The sequence below is a fragment of the Stenella coeruleoalba genome (genome assembly GCF_951394435.1).
Source record: "Stenella coeruleoalba genome assembly, chromosome: 7".
Taxonomy (NCBI): Eukaryota; Metazoa; Chordata; class Mammalia; order Artiodactyla; family Delphinidae; genus Stenella; species Stenella coeruleoalba.
In genome coordinates this window covers 39257818-39284694 of record NC_137153.1, presented here as the reverse complement: position 1 = coordinate 39284694, position 26877 = coordinate 39257818, and the positions used below count along the sequence as shown (strand labels likewise).

At 48.2% G+C, this 26877-nt stretch overlaps 1 protein-coding gene across 2 annotated transcripts in view; it reads right to left on the bottom strand.

Moving 5' to 3' along the window:
• Positions 1-26877, bottom strand: part of GOLM1 (golgi membrane protein 1) — a 58619-nt gene that overhangs the window by 21648 nt on the left and 10094 nt on the right. For both annotated transcript variants that reach the window (XM_079926653.1, XM_079926652.1), the window contains exons 2-5: positions 25756-25905; positions 23815-23994; positions 5937-5991; positions 2979-3081 (exon numbers count right to left, since the gene is read on the bottom strand). In XM_079926653.1, coding sequence (XP_079782779.1) covers positions 2979-3081; positions 5937-5991; positions 23815-23994; positions 25756-25884 — 467 coding nt within the window. In that variant the 5' untranslated portion in view covers positions 25885-25905. The remainder of the gene's footprint in view (positions 1-2978; positions 3082-5936; positions 5992-23814; positions 23995-25755; positions 25906-26877) is intronic.

The window sequence follows — 26877 nt, the reverse complement described above, 5'->3', positions numbered from 1 at the left end:
AAACATGTAAGCAAAAGAAAAAATAAATAAGACAGTATTAGATTCTAACCCAAAATATGCATGAATCCATACTGATATAAATAATTAGACAGATAAGAAGAGTCGTCAAATCTCCTGTGCAGGAAAACTCCAAATAATCTGTGCAGACGCTCCATCCTTGGGGAAGTGGAGCATAACTTCACAATCTTTAAGTGCAGCCTAAGCACAGGGAATTTCTTCCAAAGATGATAGCATAAAGGGAGAAGAAAACTGAGTAACTTTATAGTGCAAAAACCTGATAAACATTACCTCAATCAGGTGATCAACAGTGATAAGTCATCCTGATAGCACATACGCTGGATGTGAAGCCATGAGAATAGCACTTTACCTCTGTGACCTTCCTCTCAAAAATGTGCTGCCCCAGTTTCACCACGAGAAAAATATCTGATAAATCCCAACTGAAGGACATTCTACAAAATACCTGACCAGTACTCCTCAAAACTAATAAAAAATAATCCAGACCATAAAAAGTAAGTAAAGCTTAAGAAACTGTCGCAGCCGCGAGGAGCCTAAGGAAACATAACGAAGAGGGCATGCAGGTAGGTGTGCTTCAGCGGTCCCTCAAATTGAACATGAAACTCTGTGTATACATCCATTTATAAAACTGCTAACAAGGCGTCTACACCTTTCATCGAATTCTCAGAAAGGGTCTGTAACCAGAGAAAGTTAAGAAAACCTAACTCATTCCAGCTTTCGACATTTGATACACATCAGATATAGGATGGGAAGCATCCTCTATCTGGGACAAGGTTTGGGGCACAACTAGTAAAACAGATGCAGTCAGTCAGCTTTTTCAATTCACCTATCAACTTCCTGAGAGAAAAAGAGTGCATCCTGCACGCATGGCCACCAGGTTGGAGTATTCTGCTCACTGCCTGTCTGAACACTCGTATATGGGAGCAGAGCTGCCCTCCTTGTCACTGGGTCCTGGCTGATTTCCAGCTAGGTCAAAATCTTCTGGGTCAGCATTTATCAAGTGAGGCCATTTACGGCTTCTTGTATTTCAGTCAATGGAAGGGACACATGTGTGTTAAGGTATCTTTCAAGGATGAATAAGAAGAGTGGAGCACTTCCCTTTGGTCTGAATGCTTTCCAGTGACTACCAGCCTAACTCGGTTTCTCAACTGGGCACTGTTGGTGCCCTGGGCCAGATAAACACTCTGTTGTGGGAGCAGCCCTGTGCTTTGCAGGATGTAGCAGCATCTCTGTCCTCTACCCACGATATGCCAGTAACACCTCCTCTGAGTTGTGACAACCAAAAATGTCTTGGGACCTTGCCCAAGGTCTCCTGGTAGCAAAACTGCCACCCACTGAGAGCCACTGGCCTAGCTGGACAAGGTTCCATATGCATGTTTTCTAATGACATTTCCTTTGCATTGTCTGCACGTGTCCTTTGCATATTTATGTATTTGAGGCTTCCTGGTTTTAGGAGTATTTAGTTTTAAAGTGATCAGAAAGATATTATGGTGAGTGGAAGGACATCAGAATCCTTATGAGGAGGTGTTGACCAGATGGCTAAAATCCTTTCAGAAGGCAATTTGGCGATTTATACCAACTGACACACTAAACCTACAATCCAGTCTTTTTTAGAAGGAAATAATCCAAAATAATAACTTTTAAAAGTTATCTGTATTGATGTCAGGCCAATGTACAATAACCAAAACTTAGAATTAACCTAATTTTCCAACTGGGAAATGGTGAATTGAATTTGGTACCTCCACATTATGCAGTATTTAATATTTGGAAACAAAATGGATTTTTAAATACACATAATGCAAGAAAGTAAAAAAATGATTAAAAATTTTAATGGCAACTGCAATTATGTAAAAACTCTGTATGAGCTTGGACATGGACTAAATAGAAGTCAAAGAAAAAAGAGGGTGGAGTTGGGGAGCTGGTTGTCTCAGAATCCCAAAGTTCCTGTGCTTGAGTTATACTGTTGCTATGAAGAAAATGGGAGAAAAATACATGGACTACAACATTACTTGCTACCCTCTAAACTGGTTTTTACTATCTTACTAATGGGTTTAGCCAAACTTTTAAAAAGTTTATTGCTTTGTTTTGACCACAGAAGGACTCTGATATGTAACGTGTAGAGTTTTTGTATGTGACTGAAGTCATCAGCTTAAAACAGATTGTCCTCACCATACGCTAGAGATCTAATGTACAGCATGGTGACTACAGTTAATAATAATGTGTTTTATACTTGCAATTTGCTAAGAGAGGGGATCTCAAGTGTTCTCACCATAGACACAAAAAAGGTAAAGATGGGAGCCTATGGATGGTTAATTAGCTTGGTTGGGGGTATCATTTCACAATGTATAGATATATCAAAACATCATGTTTTTATGCCTTAAATACATGCAATGATTATTTGTCAAGCATACTTCAGTAAAGCTAAAAAAAAATAAAAGTACTCCATTCTCACTGCAAAAATTTGGAAAGACACTTAAAAGTCTCAAGAAAACAAAATGCCCACAATGCCAACACCCAGTGATACATTATAGTAATATTATACCAAACTCCTTTTAGTCTATGAGTTTGACTTAGGTCACTTCTGAGCACTTTTGGAACACATTTTTAAAGGCTTTAGATTATTGATTTAACCAGCACACCTGTGCTTTATAGAGTTCTCAGTTACATATTTTAAGGTATATTGAGTTAAGTCATTTCTTGCTAAGGAGAACTGCCCTCTTGTAATGAGGAGCCCACTGGCTAACACTTCTCCAGGGCTTTCCGAAGCACTGCTGACACTTAAAAAATAAAATGCATTATGTCTAAAGGACATGACTCCTAAAAGGGACTGAACCTTTTCCTCAAGACCTATATGCTCTATAACAGAAAAGGCCAGTGGAGACTATGCTGCACCCCGTCCACCACCCTCCGCTTAAAACACGTCAGCCTCCCGAGTGGCACACACTTGATGTGGACACACTTACAGGTCGTAGGAGAACTTCCTCTCCAGGTTGGTCTGGTTCTTCTGAAACTGAAGGACATCCTGCTGCAGCCTGCCGTAATTCTTCTGCAGGGCCTTTAACTGGTCTAAACGGAGAGGAGGACACGAAATCACACAGGGCACCGGCATGGCCATCCTGACAACAGCAGGCACACCAAAACCCACCATGGGAACACCATGGGCCGTGGCACCAACAGAATAAGGAGGGGAAAGAGGAAGGGATGAGAGCACGGCCCCTCCCCAGGAACCTCCCCACCCCAGCCCTGGAAGCGGCCCAGAAGATGTGCGATCCTATGGGAACCAGCACCTTGATTCCTTTTCACACATCTCTCCTAAATCTTCTTTTTGACCTGCAACCCTTACAATGCACCAGGAGGTTCTATCCACCTATTTCTCTCCTAGACATCCTAAACCCTGAACTGTCCCACAAGGGCACACACGCCACTGTGTCTCCTGCCCCCAGAAGACGTATCCCTCGATCTGTGAAACGCTAATTTCGACATCCAGTCAGATAAGCAGCCACTCCTGCTGCACCCCCTGTTCTCAGCTACCAGGATACCTGCCAGCATCCTGTCATTTGGTCACAGCCCAGTTACCCGCTGAGGCCCCATGTGCACTTAGTCACCTGACCCTCCTATCTGGGAAACAACAGCTTTCTTTGAGGAAATCCATCAGCCGCATCACTGCTGCCCTGATGACTTGGCTCGGAAAAGCTCTGTAGAAAAAAAGCAGCAGCTCACTGACCAAGAGCCAAGCTGGGGAGGGTAGAAGGAAAAGCTGCCACAAAGGGGACGCCAGAACGGGCCGAGGGCAGCAACGAGGGCCTGAAACACGGCCCTGGACAGACACCGGAGTTTCCCCAAGGTCTGTCCTCACAACCCTAGACCTACAAGGCTCTCTGGGGGGCCGGAGCGGGGGGGATCAAATTAAATAAAAGTGAAGGATTCGATGAACTGCTGATACACATAGCAACAGGGATCCATCTCAAAAGCACTTATTTATATGCCATGCTTGAAGAGACAGAACTACGGGGGTGGACAACTGGTCGCTGGGTGTGGCTGAGGTGAGGGCAGGTGTGGGTGGGGCTTCCTGGAGTGACGGACACGAGCTGTGTCTCGACTCCGGTATCCAGGGGACAGTGCATGTGTCAAAACACACAGAAAGGTACACTGCAAATGGGTAAACTTTATCATGTGTAAATTATACTTCAACAGACCTAACTTAAAAAAAAAAATTCTATAATCAAACCGAGCATGGGGCGATGGAATACTACTCAGCAATAAAAAGGAATGAACTATGGCAGCCATAACAGAACGGATGAATTTCAAAATAATTATGCCGCGTCAAAGAAGCCAGACGAAAAAGGGTCTATGCCGTCTGATTCCATGTATACAAAACTATAAAAATTACAAACTCATCTAGAGGGACGGAAAGCAGATCAGAGGGGCCTGGGGAGGATTACCAAGGGGCACAAAGAAACATCTTGGGCTGATGGATCTGTTCACTGTGTTGATTCTGTCGTGGTTTCTTCAACCGTACGTTTACGTCAAAACGTATGTCACACTGTGCAATTTAAATATGTGTAGTTTACTGTATGTCAATTACACCTGATTAAAGCTGTTTAAAAATAAAACTTTTATAAATAAAATTAAAGCTGTTTAAAAATAAAAATAAAAACAGCTGCAGGCTGTTGTGCCCTACTTGAGGACTGACCAGCAGATCATCAGCTCTGAGAAGCCCCCGGCAGTCAAGCAACCCATTTAAACTTAGTGAATCTCTGCATTTCCCCTATTAATATTCTTAGAAGCTGATCTGGAACTAGAATTCTAGACCAGCACTGCCAAACAGAACTATAATATTATAAACCACACAGGTCACTTAAAATTTACTAGCAACCACATTTTTAAAAAGTAAATAAAACCAGGTGAAATTAATTTTAATAATATATTTCATTTAACCCAACAGATCCAAAATATTACCATGGCAACATAGAATTAATGTGAGAAATTATGAATGAGACGTTTTATATTCTCTTTTTCATACTAAGTCTTTGAAACCTGGTGTGTATTTTACAGTTACAGCACATCTCAATTCAGATGTTAAACAGGAATTGGGAATTCTTGATCTGAATTTAGATTTCATAAAATTTACAGTTAAAAAGGATATTGGTACACCCAAGTTGTCCCAAAGATACTTAAGTTTCCCAATAACTGAGTCAAGTATCAGTTTTAAATTTAAATTGCCGAAAATTAAACAAAAATGAAAAATCCAGTTCTTCTGTCCCATGAGCCACATTTCAAACGTTCGCTGGCCACAGGAGGCTTGTGGCTACAGTTCTGGACAGCCCAGTTCTAGACTGACCTTCCCACCTTAGAGGTGGAAACTGAGGCTGAGGGCACTGATGGAGTTTAACTAGGGGCAAAGGTGAGACTAGGGTCAGGTCAGGGATCAGAAGCCCCAGTGCTCCTTTCATCAGGTTCTTAGGCTGCACTGGACCCTGTGACCCCTCCGGTCACACCTCACAGAGGGGCTTCACCCCATCCCTGCCTCGCTCGGCGGCTTCAGAAGGGCCCCAAGAAAAACCCTGGCTGCCAAACTGAATAAGAGGAGCTAGGAAACGGAATTACACTAGGCTGGATCATTTTTATATAAATTTCATGAAGGAAATCTGATTTCTGGGTGACCTAAACACACACACATATATTTCTTAATGTATCACAAAATGAGAATCTGAATTCTCTACGTAACAGCTTGCCATGTATTCAGTAAACTCATAAAAGGAAAAGCTCTCTAAGGAAACATAGTTAGGCAACAAGAGTAAAGATTACCCAATAACTTGTAATACCACCCATCATTAGATTGCACTAAGCGACCCTAGAAAAGGACAGAGGGAAGGTGGGTTTCTCCTAACAGGCCTGATGTCTGGGGGAGTGGAACTCACCTTGCAAGGTTCTGATGAGCCTCTCACTGGTGGTGATGTTATTCACTAAAACTGCCTGCAAGGAAGATAATCACATAATGAAACACTGGCAACCTGACAACTCGGAAGAGCCCTGACAGATGCGCCTGTGGAAGAAAGGGTGGGAGCGGCCCCCCTCCCACGCTGGGCTGTCAGCCCTCTGCGCCTGGGGAGGGATGAGCACCAGTGTCCCAGCACCCGCCTGCGACCCGAGCAAGGGGCGGGCGGCTCCCCGGCCCTGTTTCAGCTCCACGCCGGCTGAAGCAGCAACTCCGGCCTTTCTCTGGCGGAGCCCAGGTACAGCCCTGTCTCAGTCAGAAGGCAAACTGAGTTCCAGCCTGGCTGATGGGGAAAAGAAACGGGGGTTCAGTGACCGCTCCGCCTGCGAAGCTTCCCGATCCATTTTAACTTCTGACGTTCTTTCTTCTATCCAGACCCTACGAGCTCCAAGGATGGAGAGGAACTCCCAGTTACACAAAGCTGGGAATGCTGACAACAGAGGAGGAAGAAGCAACACGGGCCTCGGGATAACAGTGAACAACAGTAAAAAGTAAGAAAAGTGAGTGTGGGGCCAGGTGCCGCTCTGGGCACCCCACATCCATGGCCCCATGGCTCTTCACACCAGCTGTGTGAGGGGGCACAATATGATCCCACTGTAGGGGACAGGAAACTGAGGCACAGCTGGCTTTAGAGACTCTAGGTCACGTGGTCTTCTCAAGAGCAAACAGGCAGAGCCCGAGCCCGAGCCCAGCAGGCCTGCCCCAGACACGGACTCTTCCTTACTGCGTACGTGCCAAAGCGGATGTGAACCCCAGCAGGACAACGATCCCGTGACTGTACCGGGTGCAAAAGCAAACAAGAACCTGAAGAGGGGACCAGAACGTGAAATACCAACACGCGTCACACAGGTAAGTGATGTTCTCTGGACACACACACAGAGGTGCACACTGGGCCATAACATGGAAGTTTCTTTTTTTTTTTTTTTGGAAGTTTCTTACTGTGTCATAATCAACAAGGTTTTGTCAACCTGCTGGCCGTAACCTGGAGACAGGCTGCTGTCTCGTTCCTGGGTAAAGAAGAACATGACAACCACGCCGCCTTCACCCTTCTGTGCCTCTGTTCCCTCCTGGGCCTCTCCGTCCAGCCCTCCGTCCTGGAGGCAGCTTTCTGGAGGAAGGTGTTTCTGGGGTGAGTGCCTAGCTGTGCAATCTGGCCAAATGATTCTGGTGTTTATTTCAGGAGGTCTGACCATGTGGAACATTTCCTGGCACAACAGGAAAGAAGTCACAGTGATACTATCTGTACAGTTAATCTCTCACGGAGAGATCATCAAGAAGAGTGTTTATGGACATTCTGCGTGGGCCAGCGGGGAATCAGATTCACACAGCTCGCAGGTCCTGCTACTCTCAGAAAAGGTTTGCACACATTCAATTAAAAAGGCCAAAGATCACCCTAAGACACAGCGGTCCCACTTTGGGGTATATATTCAAAAGAACACAAAGCAGGATCTTGAAGAGATATCTGCACCCATGTTCACAGCAGCACTAGTCACACTAGTCAAGAATCGAAGCAACACAGGTGTCCCTCAATGGATGAATGGATGAAGAAAATGTGGCATATACATGCAGTGGAATAGAACACAGCCTTTAAAAAGAAAGAATGTCACATGCTACACCACCGGTGAACCTTGAGGACATCATGCTAAGCCAATCACAGATGGGCAAGTACTGTATGATTCTACTCACAAGCAGTGTCTAAAGCAGATGGAATCATGAAAACGTGAAGTAGAAAGGTGGCTGCCAAGGGTGGGGGAGGGGAGGGGGGAGGGGTAGGTGCAGGGGACGGATTAGGGTTTAATGGGCGTAAAGTCTCAGTGTTGCTAGACGAAAAAGTTCCAGACATTTGCAGCACAACAATATGAATATATTGAACACAACTGAATTGTACACTTCAATTTCCACCTTGCATGGGTATCAAAACCACCTTCCCTCTGAACGACAGTGCTGAAACAGAACAGAAAAATAACAGGATCAGAGAAATGCAAATCAAAACTACAATGAGATATCATCTCACACCAGTCAGAATGGCCATCATCAAAAAATCTAGAAACAATAAATGCTGGAGAGGGTGTGGAGAGAAGGGAACACTCTTGCACTGCTGGTGGGAATGTGAATTGGTACAGCCACTATGGAGAACAGTACGGAGGTTCCTTAAAAAACTACAAATAGAACAACCATATGACCCAGCAATCCCACTACTGGGCATACACCCTGAGACAACCATAATTCAAAAAGAGTCATGTACCACAATGTTCATTGCAGCTCTATTTACAATAGCCCGGAGATGGACTAAGTGTCCATCATCGGATGAATGGATAAAGAAGATGTGGCACATATATACAATGGAATATTACTCAGCCATAAAAGGAAACGAAATTGAGCTATTTGTAATGAGGTGGATGGACCTAGAGTCTGTCATACAGAGTGAAGTAAGTCAGAAAGAGAAAGACAAATACCGTATGCTAACACATATATATGGAATTAAAAAAAAATGTCATGAAGAACCTAGGGGTAAGACAGGAATAAAGACACACACCTATTAGAGAATGGACTTGAGGATATGGGGAGGGGGAAGGGTAAGCTGGGACAAAGTGAGAGAGTGGCATGGACATATATACACTACCAAATGTAAGGTAGATTAGCTAGTGGGAAGCAGCCGCATAGCACAGGGAGATCAGCTCGGTGCTTTGTGACCACCTAGAGGGGTGGGATAGGGAGGGTGGGAGGGAGAGAGACGCAAAAGGGAAGAGATATGGGAACATATGTATAACTGATTCACTTTGTTATAAAGCAGAAACTAACACACCATTGTAAAGCAATTACACTGCAATAAAGATGTAAAAAAAAAAAGAAAAAGAAAAGGAGCACTTAAGTGATTACATGCTGATAATCTCGAAAGCCAATCTCTCCTGGGCAAATCATTTCTACAATTATGGCAATCTTACTTGCCCCTTCTCCACTCATTCCCCTCAGCCCCACCCAAAAAATCCTTATTAGAGTTTGCAACTGCCTGAGGGCTCAGGAATTGCTCCAATTTGAAACATCTGAAGATATTTCTGTCTCCCACGTGACTTTATTCTTCCAAACAAAATACATTTTAGTTATCTTCCCCCGCCTACTTACGGATGCATGGAAAAATACAGTCTCCACGTAAGTAAATGAGAAAGGAACCATAAAATGCCAGCAAGATCTTTATATCTGCAGTTTTATATTTACCAAAAATCTTGAATCATTTTTAGGAAAACGCTTCTAGCTTTTTGGGGGGTTCAATATAAAGAAAAAAACACCTGCATTAAACAAAATTATTTTTAAATCTTTTTTTTTTTTTTTTTTTGCGGTACGCAGGCCTCTCACTGCTGTGGCCTCTCCCGTTGCGGAGCACAGGCTCCGGACGCGCAGGCTCAGCGGCCATGGCTCACGGGCCCAGCCGCTCCGCGGCATGTGGGATCCTCCCGGACCGGGGCACGAACCCGTGTCCCCTGCATCGGCAGGTGGTCTCTCAACCACTGCGCCACCAGGGAAGCCCACAAAATTATTTTTAAATGAATTACGTATTGTATTCTAAACAACCCAGTTGACTTTCACATTTTGGTGCCGAGAGACTTTGGGGGAGTTGTACTTCCTGGTGCGTGTGACCCGTCCCCTGGAAACTCTCAGCAGCAGACAAGGAAGTGCTACCAGAGTTTAACTGGACACTAAGCTCAGAACACCTCGGAATGAATCACCCACAAGCAAATGTATTATAACCATTCTATTCTAGGCAGGAAATAAGTATATTTGATCAAACTATTTCTCCATTAGATTCCTAAGAAAATAACCTCAACATGTCATAGTAAATTTCCAAAGCAATAAATCTACAGTAGATTATCATGTTCTGAAAAGCTCAATAAGACACAAATGACTAAATTTGTTAAAATGCTAGCTTTGGAAAAGCTCACTGGAAGTGAGGCTCATCACGTTACAGAAAAGAGAAGGTGACCTTTATTGCTGTGCTTGTTTGGCTCATTAAAATAACCAACCTGCTTTGAAGATGTGGGTCCACCTTAAGCCTTACTAAAGATGACCCTCAAACAATCTAGCCCTTGCCAACCCACCGGCGATCAGGTGCCTGGATAACTTCTTTGTAATGACATTCCTGTTAATGCTCTGGGAGATGAACCTCAAAAAGAATTTAACCTTCGTGACCGGTGAATGACATTAAGAATGAAGGGAAGAATATGAAGTATGCACGAGTTTTTTTTACCCCTCATCAATTTCAAAATCTCCCAAAGCAATGCTACCCAAGGGAAACAATGTCAGTCAGATATGGGAATTTTAAATTCTCTAGCAGTTACATTAAATTAAGTAAAAAGAAACAGGTAGGCAAAGGGTATGAATAGACATTTCCCCAAAGAAAATACACAGATGGCCAAAAGTACATGAAAGATGCTCAGCGTCATTAGAGAAACGCAAATCAAAATGAGAAGGCACCACTTCACAACACTAGAATGGCGACAAGAAAAACAAACAAACGAAAGGAAAATAACAAGTACTGCAAGGATGTGGAGAACGTGGAACCCTCAGACCAAGTTGAGGAGAAGGTAAAATGGTGTAGACGCCGAGGAAAACAATTAGGCAGCTCCTCAAACAGCTGAACGGTTATCATATGACCCAGTAATTCTACTGCTAGGTATATCCTCAAGAGAACACATGTCTACACGAAAACTGTCCACTGGACGATGAGGGAAGGAGGGGGAGAAGAAAGGGGAAGAGGGGAGAGGAGGGGAGGGGAGGAGGAGGGGAGAGGAGGGGACAGGAGGGGAGGGGAGAAGAGGGGAGGGGAGGGGAGGGGAGGGGAGGGGAGGGGAGGGGAGAGGAGGGGAGGGGAGGGGAGTAGGGTAGAGGAGGGGAGGGGAGGAGGGTAGAGGAGGGGAGGGGAGAGCAGGAGAGGGGAGCAGAGGGGAGGGGAGGAGGAGGGCAGGGGAGGGGAGAGAAGGGGAGGGGAGAGAAGGGGAAGGGAGAGAAGGGGAGAGGAGGGGAGGGGAGAGGAGGGGAGAGGAGGAGAGCGGAGGGGAGGGGAGGGGAGATGAGGGGAGAGGAGGCGAGGGTAGAAGAGGGGAGAGGAGAGGAGGAGGAGGGCAGGCGAGGAGGGGAGGGGAGAGGAGGGGAGGGGAAAGGAGTGGAGGAGAGGGGAGAGGAGGGGGGTAAAGGAGAGGAGGGGAGAGGAGAGGAGGAGGAGGGGAGAGGAGGGGAGAGGAGGGGAGAGGAGGGGAGAGGAGGGGAGAGGAGGGGAGGGGAGAGGAGGGGAGGAGGAGGGGAGAGGAGGGAAAGGAAGAGGAGGGGAGAGGAGGGGAGAGGAGGGGAGAGGAGGGGAGAAGAGGGGAGAAGAGGGGAGGGGAGATGAGGGAGAGGAAGGGAGAGGAGAGGAGAGGAGGAAGAGGGGATAGGAGGGGAGGGGAGGGGCGAGGAGGGTAGAGGAGGGGAGGAGGAGGGCAGGGGAGAGGAGGGGAGGGTAGAGGAGTGGAGGGGAGAGGAGGGGAGTGGAGAGGAGGGGGTAAAGGAGAGGAGGGGAGAGGAGAAGGAGGAGGAGGGGAGAGCAGGGGAGATGCCAGTAGAGGAGGCGAGAGGAGGGGAGAGGAGGGGAGGGGAGAGGAGAGGAGGGTAGAGGAGAGGAGGAGGAGGGTAGAGGATGGGAGGGGAAGGGAGAGGAGGAGAGGGGAGGGGAGGAGGAGGGCAGGGGAAGGGAGGGGAGAGGAGAGGAGGGGAGAGGAGGGGAGATGAGAGGAGGGGAGGGGAGGGGAGGGAAGAGGAGGGGAGAGGACGGGAGAGGAGGAGGAGGGTAGATGAAGGGAGGGGAGGGGAGAGGAGGGGAAAGGAGGGGAGAGGAGGGGAGGAGAGGGGAGGGGAGGGAAGGGAAGAGGAGGGGAGAGGAGCAGAGAGCAGGGGAGAGGAGGGGAGGGGAGAGGAGGGGAGGAGAAGGAGAGAGGGGGGATGGGAGAGGAGGGGAGGGGAGATGAGGGGAGAGGAGGGGGAGGAGGAGGTGGGTAGAGGAGGGTCAGGGAGGGGAGAGGAGGGTAGAGTAGGGGAGAGGAGTGGGGTAAAGGAGGGGAGGGGAGAGCAGGGGAGAGGAGTGGGGTAAAGGAGGGGAGGGGAGAGGAGGAGGAGGGGAGAGGAGGGGAGAGGAGGGGAGAGGAGGGGAGAGGAGGGGAGAGGAGGGGAGAGGAGGGGAGGGGAGAGGAGGGGAGGAGGAGGGGAGAGGAGGGAAAGGAAGAGGAGGGGAGAGGAGGGGAGAGGAGGGGAGAGGAGGGGAGAGGAGGGGAGAGGAGGGGAGAGGAGGGGAGAAGAGAGAAGGAGGAGGGGCGGAGGGGAGGGGAGGGGAGGGGTGGGAGCAAACTGAGACTGCCCTCACTGAGAACCTGGGGTAACTGTCTCCCATGTCACAGGCCGCCCAGCCTCTAGCCCACCGTGACCTGGGTCACAGAGAACTGCCAGGAGGACCCAAACAGGGCAGGCCGCGGGAACCCCAGATGGTTCTTTGCTGCCTGTCTAGCAGCTGGCTCTCAGGCGGAGCGGCGTCCTTCTCAGCGCGCAGACCCTGATGGTCTGTCACCAGCTGCCAGGGGACTTGGAGCCCTTCCCCTGGAGCAGCCCACTTGGGGTGCCCCTCCTCGGCACCACGCCCCAGCCCTCACCAGGACAGGCACAACTGGAAAGCTGCCCACACAAGGGCTGGAGCTGGAAAATCTTCCTCCCTGCTTTCAGAGGGAGAAAAGCACTGATGGCAGCACGTACAGCCTCAGCAACCCAAACGCTCCCTGGCTGTCCTTAACCGGCCTGGAAGCGCCCCTGCCGCCAGCAGCGTGGGGTCCAGCCTCCTCCTGACCCACCCGCACAGGCCGCAGGAGGAGCTGGGCTCAGCCCCTTCCGTGGGCGCCAGTTTTCCTGTTCCCAAATGGGAATCCCAACAACTCGCCCTCCCCTGTGGGAGAGGCCACAGTTTGGGAAGTTCTAACTTTCCGCAAGCAGGGTGTACACAGACACGTGGGGACTAAAGAGAAAACTGAACTAAGCGTACGGACCCAGGGCTGCAGCGAGCGCTCCTAACACTTCCCACGCTGTTTTAAACAAGAAACAGCAGATCTCACTCATCAGCACCAAAGGGAAACACGTGAAAAGACAGCTAGGTCAAAGACCCTTTTTGTATTTCACATCAAACGCCGTCCTGCAGTGTTGGGTTAGAAGAACAGAGGGTCGGGGAAGTGTGAGGAGGGGAGAACCAGACAAAAGCCACCCGGGGGCGCCCCTCGCTCCCGAGGAGCACGGAGATGCTGATGGAAAGGCTCTTCCCTGTAGGAAGAAGCCGAGCGGAGAGCAAGCACCTCTGCAGGGCTTGTTTCCCTGCCTGTGGACACAGGAGCGCAGAGCACAGAAAACACATGCCCGCCTGCTCAACCGAGACGGTCAGGGGCAATTCACAGACGGGAAGGCAAGACACCGCCCTCCCCATGGAGCTAACCCAGGACATCTCATTGGGTCTTGAACCAAGTAAGCTTCTCCCTTAGTTTCTCCTGACGTCCAGCACCAACCACAACAGACCCCAGGTGCCTTCCCTGCACAGCAGGGACGGCACAGAAAATGTGTTTTGCGGTCTCTCCTTTTTAATGGTGGGGGGTAAATTACTTGAGTTCAATCACAAAGCTGTCTTTGAAGGCTACGTTCAAGCAGCAAACTAAGAGTATTTACCTGAAAACACTGAGTCTTCCGAAACACTTTTTCTCAGGAAACAGATTTTTGGTGGATCGCTTTCACCTGCTTCCCCACGCCACCTGCCACCCAGGCCTGTCCACTCTTCCTCCTGGCCGTCTCTCGAACATGCTCACTTTACAGAATTCATTCCACTCCTACCTCAATTCAGCTCAGCAACGTGTTTGCGTCAGATATTTCAAGAGATGCCTGAGTGGTCTGCCTCCTCTCTGCCCAGCTCCCTACCCTAAGCACGCTCCCCAGGGGCCTGGGCCCGCCTTTAAACCCGCAGATCTGACCTGACAGCCTTGATCTACAGCTTGAACCCTGTGATGGTTCCCCTGCCCTCGAACTCAAGTCCAAACCCCCTAGTGACTTAAAAAAGATCCTCTTCTTAGGACCCCTGCACCCCTCTCTACTCTGCGTCCAACCCCACTCTCTCTACGCCCAACCACCAGGTGCTGTCCCCGCACCCGGGGAGGGACACATTCACCTGTCGCTTCCAGGTGACACCTGAGACGGCTCTCCTCACACAGTGTGCAGACACCCCGCTCCACCTGCCTGGTGGAAGAGGCACTAGACGTCTGAAGCGTGTAGCTCTTACGTCCTGTGCCCTCCTGAATGGCAAAGGCTAATGCACGTTTTTCAGATTCGTTCCCAGCAGGACTTAGATTCAGATCAGAGGTGTTCACTTGCGACTGGAATGCTGAACAGCGTGAGGGCGCTGGAGGTGCAGAATGCAGCAAGGCATGGGGACCCTGGCTCTGAGCCAGAGGGGCAGCGGCGGCCTCCCATCCAGCTCTGGGTCGGGCACAGGGAGCGCGCCTTTGGGGCCAGTCCCGCCTGGTGCCCCAGGAGCCGTCCCTGGCCCAGGGCTGCTCTTCCAGACCTTCCCACCTTTCTATAGTCACCTGCTTCCCTGTACTAAATCCTTTCTGCTTAAAAATCGACCCGACAGACCCATTAACTCGTCTTTTGCTGCATTCGACAGGAAGTGCACAGACAAAGGGCCCGGCCTGGTCCACCACAGGGTTCAAGGCCAGCACCTGGCAGAATAAATACTGAACAGATGGATAGGAATGGACATGGAGAATTAATGGGAATAAAAACAGAAAAGCTATTTTAGAACCCTTGATTCTTCAGTCAACCACAGGGGTAAAAGGTGATAAAAATCAAAAGAACTACTTTTATCTGCACAAGTCCACTCTGATTCCCTAAGAAAACCCACTGTCTGGAAGAAAATCATCACTGTTCCCAGCTACGGAAGAAAGGCTGGCCCAGAAAGAAGAAACTGGAACACTCAGAACTGCGTCCTGCTGTTTGAAAATTCAGTGTGGTGAGGCCAAACGGATGGAAAGAACCAGCAGCCCAGGCCCAGCCCTGCCCCCGCCGGCCACTCTGCAGGCCCCCCGAGCCGGGTTACCTCTGAGGGCGTCAGTCCTCGCCTCCATCTCAGAGGTGACAGTGCCTGTCTCCCAGGCTGGCACGTTGAGAAATGACATATGTTCACATGTGTGAAAGCATTTTGGGAACTCTAAAGCGGAACAAATGGCCAGACTTCTTAACGCTCGTCATTTCCTATTCAAGAGGCAGAATCTTACAGAGGAAGTCACTCATAGAAACCAACGCTGCTGCGACCGAGGGAAGCAGCCCCAGCCCAGGTCCAAACACCACACAGGAACCAGGAGGCACACACCTGGGGTTCTCCTGGCCCCAACACCCACCCCCCACACTACCCGTCACTCACAACAGGAAAGCCCCAGAAACGCAGGATATTTTCCCACCACACACTTCAAATAACGCCTTCCAGAGCCCCTTCGTGCCCCGCGTCACCGTGCGAGAGAGGACAAACCGGCAGCTGACAGGCCACCTCGACGGGGGCGCAGGGCACACAGGTGAGTGACAGCGGGGGGCCAAGGCAAGTGGAATGCGGGCCCCTCCTCCCTCCACCTTCCCAGCTGCCTCTTCTATTTAAGATTTCCTCTTCCTGGACACAAAACAGTTAATGTGTCGCCAGCGTCCCCTCTTCCACCCTTCCGCTTCACCATCTTTCTTCTTTTAGGTCAGGAACCACACAGGAACCGTATTTCCACCACAAATGAAATGTTACTCAAACGATCTTCTTTGCACTGCTCAGCGTTAACTTACATATTTTAACAAATAAGTGAAAAGACTCAATATGCCATAGCAGACAAATGGCTGCAAGAAACCGTCCTAGAAAGAACGTCCCAAACACAACTATGGCAAACGAAGCTATTTCTGACCCCCACTTCCGGCAAGTGAGAATGAACACAACAGCAGGACGTTCAGCCTGCCCTGGACAAAGTGCTACTCGGTAATTCAGGGTCTCCCAGACTTCTCCCCCAACCATCTCAGATATTAGGTAATCAGTCCCTCAAATGCCTTTAGGGCCACCACATGGCTACAGGGCAGCAACCGGTCTGGAGGCTACCCAAGATCCTGGTAAGCCTTCAGACCTACAAACATTAACTGGCATTCTGCCAAGAGGAAAAGAATGAATTCAACCACTCTGTGCCATCCTCAGGCGTCCACGCAGACCTGTACAAGAGACCCTCCATTAGCTTTTGCCAAAACTAACTACAACCTGGGGCTCTGATTCCACTGAGGACCCTTAAAAACCTGTTTTACAGGTATACACCTATACACCTGTACAAAGAAAACAGTATTTCACTGGGAGCTTATGTGAGGATTATTTGTACCCACACACATGTGGTGGTTTAAAAATATCCCCTCAAGGGGCTTCCCTGGTGGCACAGTGGTTGAGAGTCCGCCTGCCGATGCAGGGGACACGGGTTCGTGCCCCGGTCCGGGAGGATCCCACATGCTGCGGAGCGGCTGGGCCCATGAGCCATGGCCACTGAGCCTGCACGTCCGGAGCCTGTGCTCCACAACGGGAGAGGCCACAACAGTGAGAGGCCCGCGTACCGCAAAAAAAAAAAAAAAAAAAATCCCCTCAAGTTCTTGACACTGCTCCCCAAAATGGAGTCTAATTCCCGCTCCTTTCATCTGGTCTGGCCTTAGTGACCTGCTTCTAACTAATGCACAGGAAGTGACCCTGCAGACTTCTGAGGCCCAGCCAGCGAAAGGTATACAGGGTTGAATACTGTAGCCCCAAATTCACGTCCACCCAGAACCTGCGAATGAACCTGTTCACAACCTCATTTAGAAACAGGGTCTGTGCAGATGTAAGCTGTGGTGAAGTCACGGGGGTGGGCCCCGAATCAGCATGACTAAAGAGAAGAGGTGAAGGTACAGAAACACAGAGGGAAGATAGAGGCAGAGACTGGAGTGAGGCACCTGCAGGTCAAGGAATGTCAGAAACCGCCAGCAAACACCAGAATCTACTACAAGAGCCAAGGAAGGGTCCTCCCCTAGAGGCTTTGAGGCAGCATGGTCCTGCTGATACCCTGATTTTGGACTTGCAGCCTCCAGAACCATGAAACAAACTTCCGTTTTAAGCCATCCAGTTCGTGGCATTTGTCCTGGCAGCCCTGGGAAACTCCTGAATTGCTTGCTCCCTCTCCGTTTGTTGGTATCGTCGCCCTGGGAACCCAGCCTCCATGCTTCGAGGAAGCCGCCAGCCACATGGAAAAGCCACGTGTAGGGTCCCTGACTGCCAGACACACGAGTGAGGAACCCTCAGGCAACTCCACCCCACGCCTTCAAAGCACCCCAGGGACTTCCCTGGTGGCGCAGTGGATAAGACTCCGGGCTCCCAATGCAGGGGGCCCGGGTTCAATCCCTGGTCAGGGAACTAGATCCCACATGCATGTGGCAACTAAGAGATTGCATGCCACAACTAAGAACCCGCCTTCCGCAACTAAGACCCGGTGCAACCAAATAAATAAATAAATATTAAAAAAAAAAAAAGGCACCCCAGACTGTGGAGCGTGGAGTAGAGACAAGTTGTTCCCTCTGGCCCTCCCAAAGTGCAGATTATGAGCAAAATCAACGTCTGTCATGGTTTTAAACCACTGTGTTTGGGGGCAATTTGTTATCCAATAGTAAATAACAGGACAACACATGTATGTATAATCCTGTTGACCTGACTCACACGCAGATCTTCACATTCAAAACATGGTCACCATGCCAATTAGATGCCAAGGGAGTCTACAAAAGTTCCCTTCAGCAAACATTTAGGAAGAATCCTCTTATCTGGAATCATACCCTTGCCTTCCTACCTAAGGGAGGCTCACCTCAATAGCCCTAAGATAACAATGCAGAATACGCCAAGAGTTTCTGGGTCTTTTTAAATGACGTGTGAAAACCAGGTGTGTTCAAACACGTTTATCATTTAAAGAACCCACTTGATCTACAATCTTCACGGCACACTACATTTAAAAAGCTTGAATGCAACCATAATTTATAAAAGCTTGAGTGTAATGTGTATGTTTTAAAAGGGGGTGGAAGGTTCCCAGTGGTTAACCTCTGAGTGCTGGAATTACAGGTGATTTTGATTTTCTTTTTATATTTTCAAAATTGTCTACAACAACATTTTGATAATTAAGAAAAGGACAACTTTTTGACATTTACTTAAGCCTGACTCATACACAATCATTTTTTGTTTTAAAACAAAGCTGAATATCCCTACTTATATATAACTCAGGAAATGAGCTTCCACCCAGTTAACTTGCATAATAGCATTTATGCAAACGGTCTCAACCACACCTATTTATGCAACAGACAGGAATGCAGAAAAGAAAGAAAATGAAAATGACAGTTCAATCTCCAAGAATCATCTGAAGTCTCATTTGAAGTGTTTACCATCAAGCAATCAGTCTGTGAGATTTGGTTCAAATTATCAAGACAGAGAACCTGACTGATCAGCTGCTGCCCTAGCAATGGGTGCACTTCACTGTACCAGGCTTCTCCCTGCATCCAATGGGCTGTGGCTGGTGAAAAAGGAACAGGCCAGGAAGGTGCAGAAAGAAAAAGACAACAACAGCAGGACCACATTTGGTGAGCAAGGCGGAAAGAGCTAATAAAAATGTAATAATATATATGTACAACTTCTGTTCCAGCAATTCAACTTTTTTTTTTTTTTTGGTGGTACGCGGGCCTCTCACTGTTGTGGCCTCTCCCGTTGCGGAGCACAGGCTCCGGACGCGCAGGATCAGCGGCCATGGCTCACGGGCCCAGCCACTCCACGGCATGTGGGATCTTCCCGGACCGGGGCAAGAACCCGTGGTGCCCTGCATCGGCAGGCGGACTCTCAACCACTGTGCCACCAGGGAAGCCCGACTTCATTCTTTTTTACGGCTGAATAGTATTCCACTGTATGTATACACCACATCTTCATTATCCATTCATCTACTGATGGGCACTTAGGTTGCTTCCATATCTTGACTATTGTGAGTAATGCTGCAATGAACACAGGGGTGCATATATCTTTTCAAATCAGTGTTTTTGTTTTCTTAGGATAAATGCCCAGGAGTGGAACTGCTGGATCATATGGTAGTTCTATTTTTAATTTTTTTGAGGAAGCTCCATACTGTTCTCCATGGTGGCTGCACCAATTTACATTCCCACCAACAGTGCAAGAGGGTTCCCTTTTCTCCACCTCCTTGCCAACACCTGTTATTTGTTGTCTTATTGATAATTGCCATTTTGACAGGTGTGAGGTGATATTTCACTGTGGTTTTGATTTCCATTTCCCTGATGATTAGTGATGTTGAGCACCTTTTCATGTGCCTGTTGGCCATCTGTATGTCTTCCTTGAAAAAAACAAGTCTATTCAGATGCTCCGCCCATTTTTTACTCGGGTTCTTTGTTTTTCTGATGTTGAGCTGTATGAGTTCTCTGCATATTTTAGATACTAACACCTATCAGATACATAGTTTGCAAATATCTTTTCCCATTCATCTGGCAGCCTTTGGTCTTGTTGATAATTTCCTTTGCTGTGCAAAAGCTTTTTTAGTTTGAGACAGCCCCATTTGTTTAGTTTTACTTTTGGTCTGTCTCTACTGTCCAAACCTGTGCTGTCCAATACATGGCTATCTAATTTTAAATTAGTTAAAATTAAATAAAATTCAAAATTCAGTTCCGTAGTCCCACTAGCTACATTTTAGGTATTCAACAGCTACATGGGGCCAGCTGCTACCGTACCACAGAGCAAAAAAAAGGAACATTTCCACCTTCACAGGGAATTGTTAGACAGTGTTGACCAGAACGAGGCATAAATTTCATTACCACACTGTCCCTGATAGGTTCGGCTTTCAAGCTTCTACCCAGCCCCCAACTTGGGGACTTTTATGCCCATGCAGAGTAGCAATGCCAGCCTGAGGTAGGGATGCTGGCCAAGGTTGGAACGCCCTAGGTCACGTGAGATTTGCACCCATACGTGCTAGCAAGCCAGCTCCTCCCACAGCTGAGAATCACTATTAGTCCACCAGTAGGGTCTTTAAAATTCTGAAAAAGAGCCTCATTCCAATTCAAAGCACGAGTGCTAACTTCCTAAGATTAAAAAAAATAGATAACACAGAGTCATGTACTGGGGGTGACAGACCAGCCCAACTTCTCTGGGGACTTCCCAGCCAGATTGAAACAATCAGGTTATTTTTTGCCTCAGAATTTGGAATTGGGGACAGAGGAGAGCTAGCGGGAATAACAGTAGTCTTTCGAAGCAAGGAAACAGAAAAGTGATCCCATCGCCCAGCTTTAACAACTATCAACTCAGGCCAACCTGGTTTCTTCTGTGGCCACACCCAGGCCCCCTGCGTGAATTAGGTGATGGAGAGCTCTGGAGAGGCCCCCTGCGGCCCAGCGACGCGGGGTCTACACAGAGCAGAAGGAGGCCAGGGGCAGAGATGGAGGCCCCGCTGGCGGCCACCCAGGCTCTAGGTCACATCCTAGGTGACAGGTACTAACTCCCTTTGGACCTCAGATCCCTCCCTGTACGATGAGCACCAACTGCATGAGGCTACTGAGAGGAAGACAGGAGACAGTTCCCGTGTAATGCGGAACGTAACCCTGGCTCGGCAGAGATTTGCAAAACACGCGCTCTGGTCGCTGGTGTGACAGCTGTTGTTGGTGCTCTTCGCACGGCTCAACTGCACTGTTCGCGCTTGGCTCTAACAGACACCCCAGCACCTCCTTCATCTCTTCTGAAAGCCAAGACAATCTGTTTTCATGGTTTTAATTTAGAAGAAAAAAGAAGAGTCCATACCAAAAAAAAAAAATAATAATAATATTATCACTCCAGATGCTGTGGTTTACTACTACCTCTACCCCTATGCTATCACCATTACTACCACGATGACTAGTTGTAATAATACTAGCTACCGCGTTTTGGGCTTCTGCTCCATGTCAGGCACTGTGATAAAGCCTTCACAAATATTACACTGAATCACTGCAGCCACCCTGCAAAAGGGATTCTGTTGTTATTTCCACTTGGTGGCTGAGAAAACAGGTCCAGGGAACTTAACTGACTTGCCTGAAATCATACAGTTAAGGAAAACAAGGATTCGAACCCAGGGCTGCCTGGCCGGAAGCCCCATGCCATTCACCCTCACCCCAAACTACGGCAAAAATCCTCCTGGAGCTAAGAAACGAGCCCCCATCCCCACCCCCAAAATGAAAAGAACTTTGTATCACATCTCCTATAAAAGCTTAAAACTCCAAATGAAAGGACTCTCACCCTTTCCCAGCGGCTATTTGACTGTCTCTCAAATGTGTACTTTACCTTCTATACTGGGGCTCCTCGACTTTCAATATCCACTGTTAGATGTTTACTGTGACTACAAGAGCCTCCCTCCCCTTGGATGCTCAAACAGTTCTTGAACTTGGGGGTGGGGCAGGAGTGCTAAGATCCCGCATTATGTCCCCTATTTTAAAAAGAAACCGTAAAATTGAAGTGTTCAGAAGTGAGGTGTAACAGTCACCTGGTTTCTGGCTGGGAGATGTTCCCTCTCATTTCCTCCTACAGAGTCAGATGCTTTTAGGAAACAGTCGGTCAATCACATTTCAAAGAATTCCGAGTCTGAAGGCTTATCCCCACCAAAGCTTACACTCAATAAGCCAGCATTTCTGTATCTAGGGCTTGCCTGTGGTGATGAAGCTTCATTGACTGTGTTACTATGAATTCGCTAGAACAAATGGCTCTGGGCAGCGCAGTCTCTGAGGACTCCGCCCATACGATACGGGAAGCCCGGCTGCCTGCAACCTGTTTTACAGGACTCTGGAGCCCCTCGGCGTACCAAGGCCAAGGCAGAAGGTCCCATGAGCAGAAATTACTCTGCAGTCGCTCTTGCTTCTCCCCACCCCAAACAGGCACCCACACTTTGTGCCATGCACAAAAATATCCAGAAGCATGGAGGAGTATGAAAAGAGAGATTAGTCATTCCCAGAATTTTGGATTTCACGAGCCAGTAAAATTTCAGAGGCATTTGGGAGACTGATGAGGTTAAGAAAACAAGGACAGTTAAAAGCAATAACCAAACACCACATGCAGACATGAACAGCCCTTCTATCTTCTATCACTACCATTTCAAAAAAAAAAAAGTTAAAAACAAAATGTAGAAGACCAGAGAATCAGAGTATCAACAAAAGACAATTCTTCCTACAGAAAAAAGAGTCAAATTTTCAGGTAATGACACACATACACACAGGGGTGGAGAGGCAGGCAGACAGGTACACAAAACATCCTCCTTTTTCCTCCCTCCCTGCAGATGGGAAAACCTTGCTCTGGCTGGTCACAGACCTTAGCACATACGGTCCTTCCCACCTTGCCCTGTCCAGCCCAGGCCCAATGGGGCAAGGCTGCTGGTCTCTGCTGGGTCCCCTTTCCCAGCCCAACACTCCCCAGGTCCCATCACAGGCCTTCTTCCTAACTGGGCAGAGGGCCAGAGTGCCAGAGACCTTCTCGGTACGTCCTGCAAATCCCAGATGGACTTTCTGCCCACTCTATCCCCTGAGAATAAACTCTGCAGCCTCCCAAAGCGTGCTTCAGGAGGTTAAGCATGTGTACACACTGTGAGAAATGGCAAGGTCCCATTCTATTCAGCTAAGGGGATTTCAGGAGCACAAATAGTGTCACCCACACATGAGAAAAAGGGAGACCTTTCCTATAGGAAAGCACTTTATTATAAAGTTATAGGGAGCACTTTCCTATAACAGCATTAAAACTGGAACAATTCCCAAGGAAGGAATACACATTTGTGACTATGAGAAAGTACTCCGCAAATAAAAAAAAAAAAAAGCACTTCTCACCTTTTAAACCAGTTACATAGGAAAAGTCTGAGGCCCTATCTAGAAATGATTCATTATCTGGTAACTAGTAGCACTTTACACAGATCTGGCTCTTACTAATCCGTGTGCCTCTCTCTGTGAAATGTTTGATTTATTGGAAGGAGGTCATATCCTGAGATCCATTATCTTGAATGTGGACTTGGTTTTAGTAGGAAATAGTCAAATCTTGCGAGGAAATAAATAGTCATGAGTTTGATGCACTTTAGAAAGGAAGGTATTAGTGACTCACACCATTATACAATTTGACAAACAGGAAAGTGGAGTCACACAGTCCCAAGAAAACCAGAAAAAGCAAGACACATAAAGCTTAGATACGCTCACTAATGGGAAGCCCCTTTTTTAATCTGTGCAGGATCTGGTATTTTTTAAATTTAAAAACCAGCACTCTTGGGTCCCCTACTTTCTTTGTTAGTATATATTAGGAGGTCTACATCTCCTCTCACTGTGAGATACTCAAGGGCACAAATGCTATTCCTCTGTGAGATACAAGCATCCGGCACAGGCCTGGCACAGAGTAGGTACTTAACGCATACTTGTAGAAAGTAAGGAAAAAAGGTAACAGGAGGATGAACGTGCTGCTCAGACAGTTCTTTTGCATTTCTCCCATTTATCAGCACTGCAAAAGTTTTTCCAACAAACCCACCCAGGGCCTAATGGCGATATGAGGAGACATCCAAAGCTTGATCAAGAGGCTCATTCCACGCAACTACACCACATACACACACAGCGGCTTATGCTCCCATTGAGGAGAATTCGACAGGGTATAAATGGTACTTAGAACAGAATTAAGAGGAAAACCAAGCAGGTCTTGCCTTTTCATCCTGGTATAACTTGTTGACGCTCTCCATTTGAAAGTTGTGGCTGGACTGAATTTTGTCCAGCTGTTCCCGCTGCTTTTCCAGCTCCCCCTGGAACTCGTTCTTTTTCATCTCCACGGCCCCTCGCTCTGCTGCCGCCCTGCGGACCCTGCCTTCCAGCTCCACGATGCGCGTCTGCAAGGACATTGTATTTGTTATGATGATCTGCAATCATGATCACTGAAGTTACTACTATGACTCCCTGAAGGCTCCGATGATGGTTACCATTTTTTAGCAGTATTTTTATTTTTTGGTTGTGGCTCGAAGCATGTGGGATCTTAGTTCCCCAACCAGGGATCGAACCCACACCCCATGCGTTTGGAAGCGAGACGTCTTAACCACTGGACTGCCAGGGAAGTCCCAGCAGTATTTTTAAATTAAGTGTGTACTTTTTAGACATAACACTATTGAACACTTAACAGACTACCATATAGTGTAAATATAACTCTTTATGCACTGGGAAAACAAAAACTCACATGACTTGTTTTATTGCGCTATTGGCTTTATTGTGGCAGTCTGGAACTGAATTCGGGATATTGCCAAGGTCTGCCTGTACATAAAATGGCTTATGCTTTACCTGGAGTGAGCTGGTGCTCAAATATTTAGTTCCTTTTCCTCACTAACAGAGCATTTAAGCACTCTTTATAAGACACAATCTCTGAAAACAGATTCAATTCTCTGCACACCAAGACCCCATCTGCCCAGAGAACAGGGGTCCAGCGGAAGCTCAGACAAAAGCACTGCAACCGGGGGGAGGTAAGCATGAGAGGAGGACAAAACACCCCTAGGGGATGGATTTCCACAGCTAAGAACTCAAGCTCTGCCATCAGAAAGACTGGGTTGGCATCCCAGCTCCCCTCGCCCTTAACCTCTCCGAGTCTTAGTTTGCCCACCTGTGAAATGGGGAACATAAAATCCCAACCCGAGAGAGTCTGTGTACAAAAGAAGGCAATGTATGCAATATATCCTTAAAGAAAAATTACTCCGACGCTTGCTAAAATGATAAGGAAAACTTGACTCAAGGCTACTGCAACAGGGGTCATGACTGTTGCAGTCGGGAGAGAAACTGTTCTCGACTCTGAGCCCAGCAAGGACAGCAGAGGATTTATAGCCAACGAGCAGAGTGAGGGGGTCAGTGGGTGGAAAAGCACTAAGAGGGTGGGGAGATTCTTGCTAAACTGGCCTAACAGGAGTCTTGCTAAAGGCAGGCCCAGGGCTAGACATCAAAGATAAGGGATGAGGACCTTGCTCAGGTATCAGGGGTGGAGGGACGAGTTAGAGGGATTCTTTGCTAAGCCTGGGCTGGGCAGGCCAAAAACAGGATGGGGGACCAAGATGGAGGCCTAGTCACGAAGCGGGCTCCTCAGAGGCTGACTAAACTGTGGTCAATGAGAGTCTCTGTCACTGCTCAGCGCTGCCTGACCCACGACGGGCAGCAATGAATGGGAAAGATAAAGTTATTATTATCAGTAAATGATGCCGATAAAGATTGGTACCTCTAAAAACGTATTTCTCAGGCCCGTTCTCCACGTGCATTACCAACACCACTCTTAGATTCTGACTGTGGACTGGAGGACCAGAACGGGTTGTGGGCAGGGTACTTAACGTAAGTTGTCTTCCCAGAACCAGCCCAAAAGGCTTGGCTGAAAATTGTTAACTCACAGGAAAAGCAGAGGCATGTCCTGGCAGCAATCCTAAGAAGTCACAAGGGGGTCCTCTCCCACCCAAGAGCAGAGCTGGCGTGCCGTCAGGCCGGGGGCTGGGTGGGGGGACATGCAGAGCCCCGCAGCGAGCATCACAGCATGCAACACCTTAGGTGGTGATAAACAGCAAACCCCTCGGACCCCACCGCCCAGCCGCTTTAAATACTCTGTGACATCCACACAAACAGAACACCTGGAGATCCACGCTCCGGGAGCTCGCAATCCAGTAGTTGAAGCCCAGGACAATGATACAGGCCACCAGGGCAGCCAGCACGAGGGGCGGCGACTTCATGCTCCGACGCCCGTTTCCCAATCCCATCATCTCACAGACCAGGCTGAGAATCTGCCAAATAAAAACAAACACACAGGCCTCAGTACCAGGATTACCACGCCCCAGGCATGCCACAGGCGTCATCACAACCAACACGAAGGTGTCCTGCCCCGAAACACGGGCTGGCGGCGTCTTCTCCTTGAAATGCAAAGCTGTCGGTGGAGGAGACCGTGTTAAGTAGCCCACCCAGAGCCAGTGGTGTGTGCCCTGGGCAGTGTGGCCAGACCCCTGGGACAGGCTTGTGGGAGCAAGCACCGTCCTAGAAACCCATCACACACAGGCTCAACACCTCAGGCAGGTAACAATTTCTCTTACACTTCAGTTTTCTTGTCTATAATTATAGTTCCTACCTCCCAGTACGATCTGAGAAATCATCATCTCTTTAAGCAGCAATAGCAAATAACAGTGCTTCTACATCACACTAGAAAGACTCCATTTCTCATAATTCCCCAAAGTCTTTTTGATCTGATTCCTAACCAGGGAGGGTTTTTTACCCTGTGACAGAATTGCCAAAGATACCCAGTTAAAGTGTTTCCCGAGCAAAGCCGGAAAGCCTTCTAGAAGTGTGTGAAGCCAGGACCGGAGGTGCCCTGCCTGCAGCAGAAACAGGCATTTATACTCTGCTTCCTTTGAACACTGTTCTCTCTCCCTTTGAAGCCATATCTGTGCAGCACAGCCGAGTTAGGAGAAGACTTCAAGGGCTGCAGGGAGCATGGAGCTTCTTAAAAGGAACACAAATACAGCTGAGAAGAAAGGAGCTATGTTTCACTCACGGGCCTCAACCCCAAGCCAGGTCTGGCTGGATCCTGGCCCTGGTCAGCAAGGACAAGGCAAACTGAGCCAGATCAAAGGTCCTTATCAGAGGGAGGGCAGCACACACAATAAACAGTCTCCCTCAGAACAGATATGCTTTTATGCCAGGTGTGGCCAGCAATGGAGGAAGAGGAAAAGGAGGTGAGGGAGGAGGGGGAAGGGAGACTACCA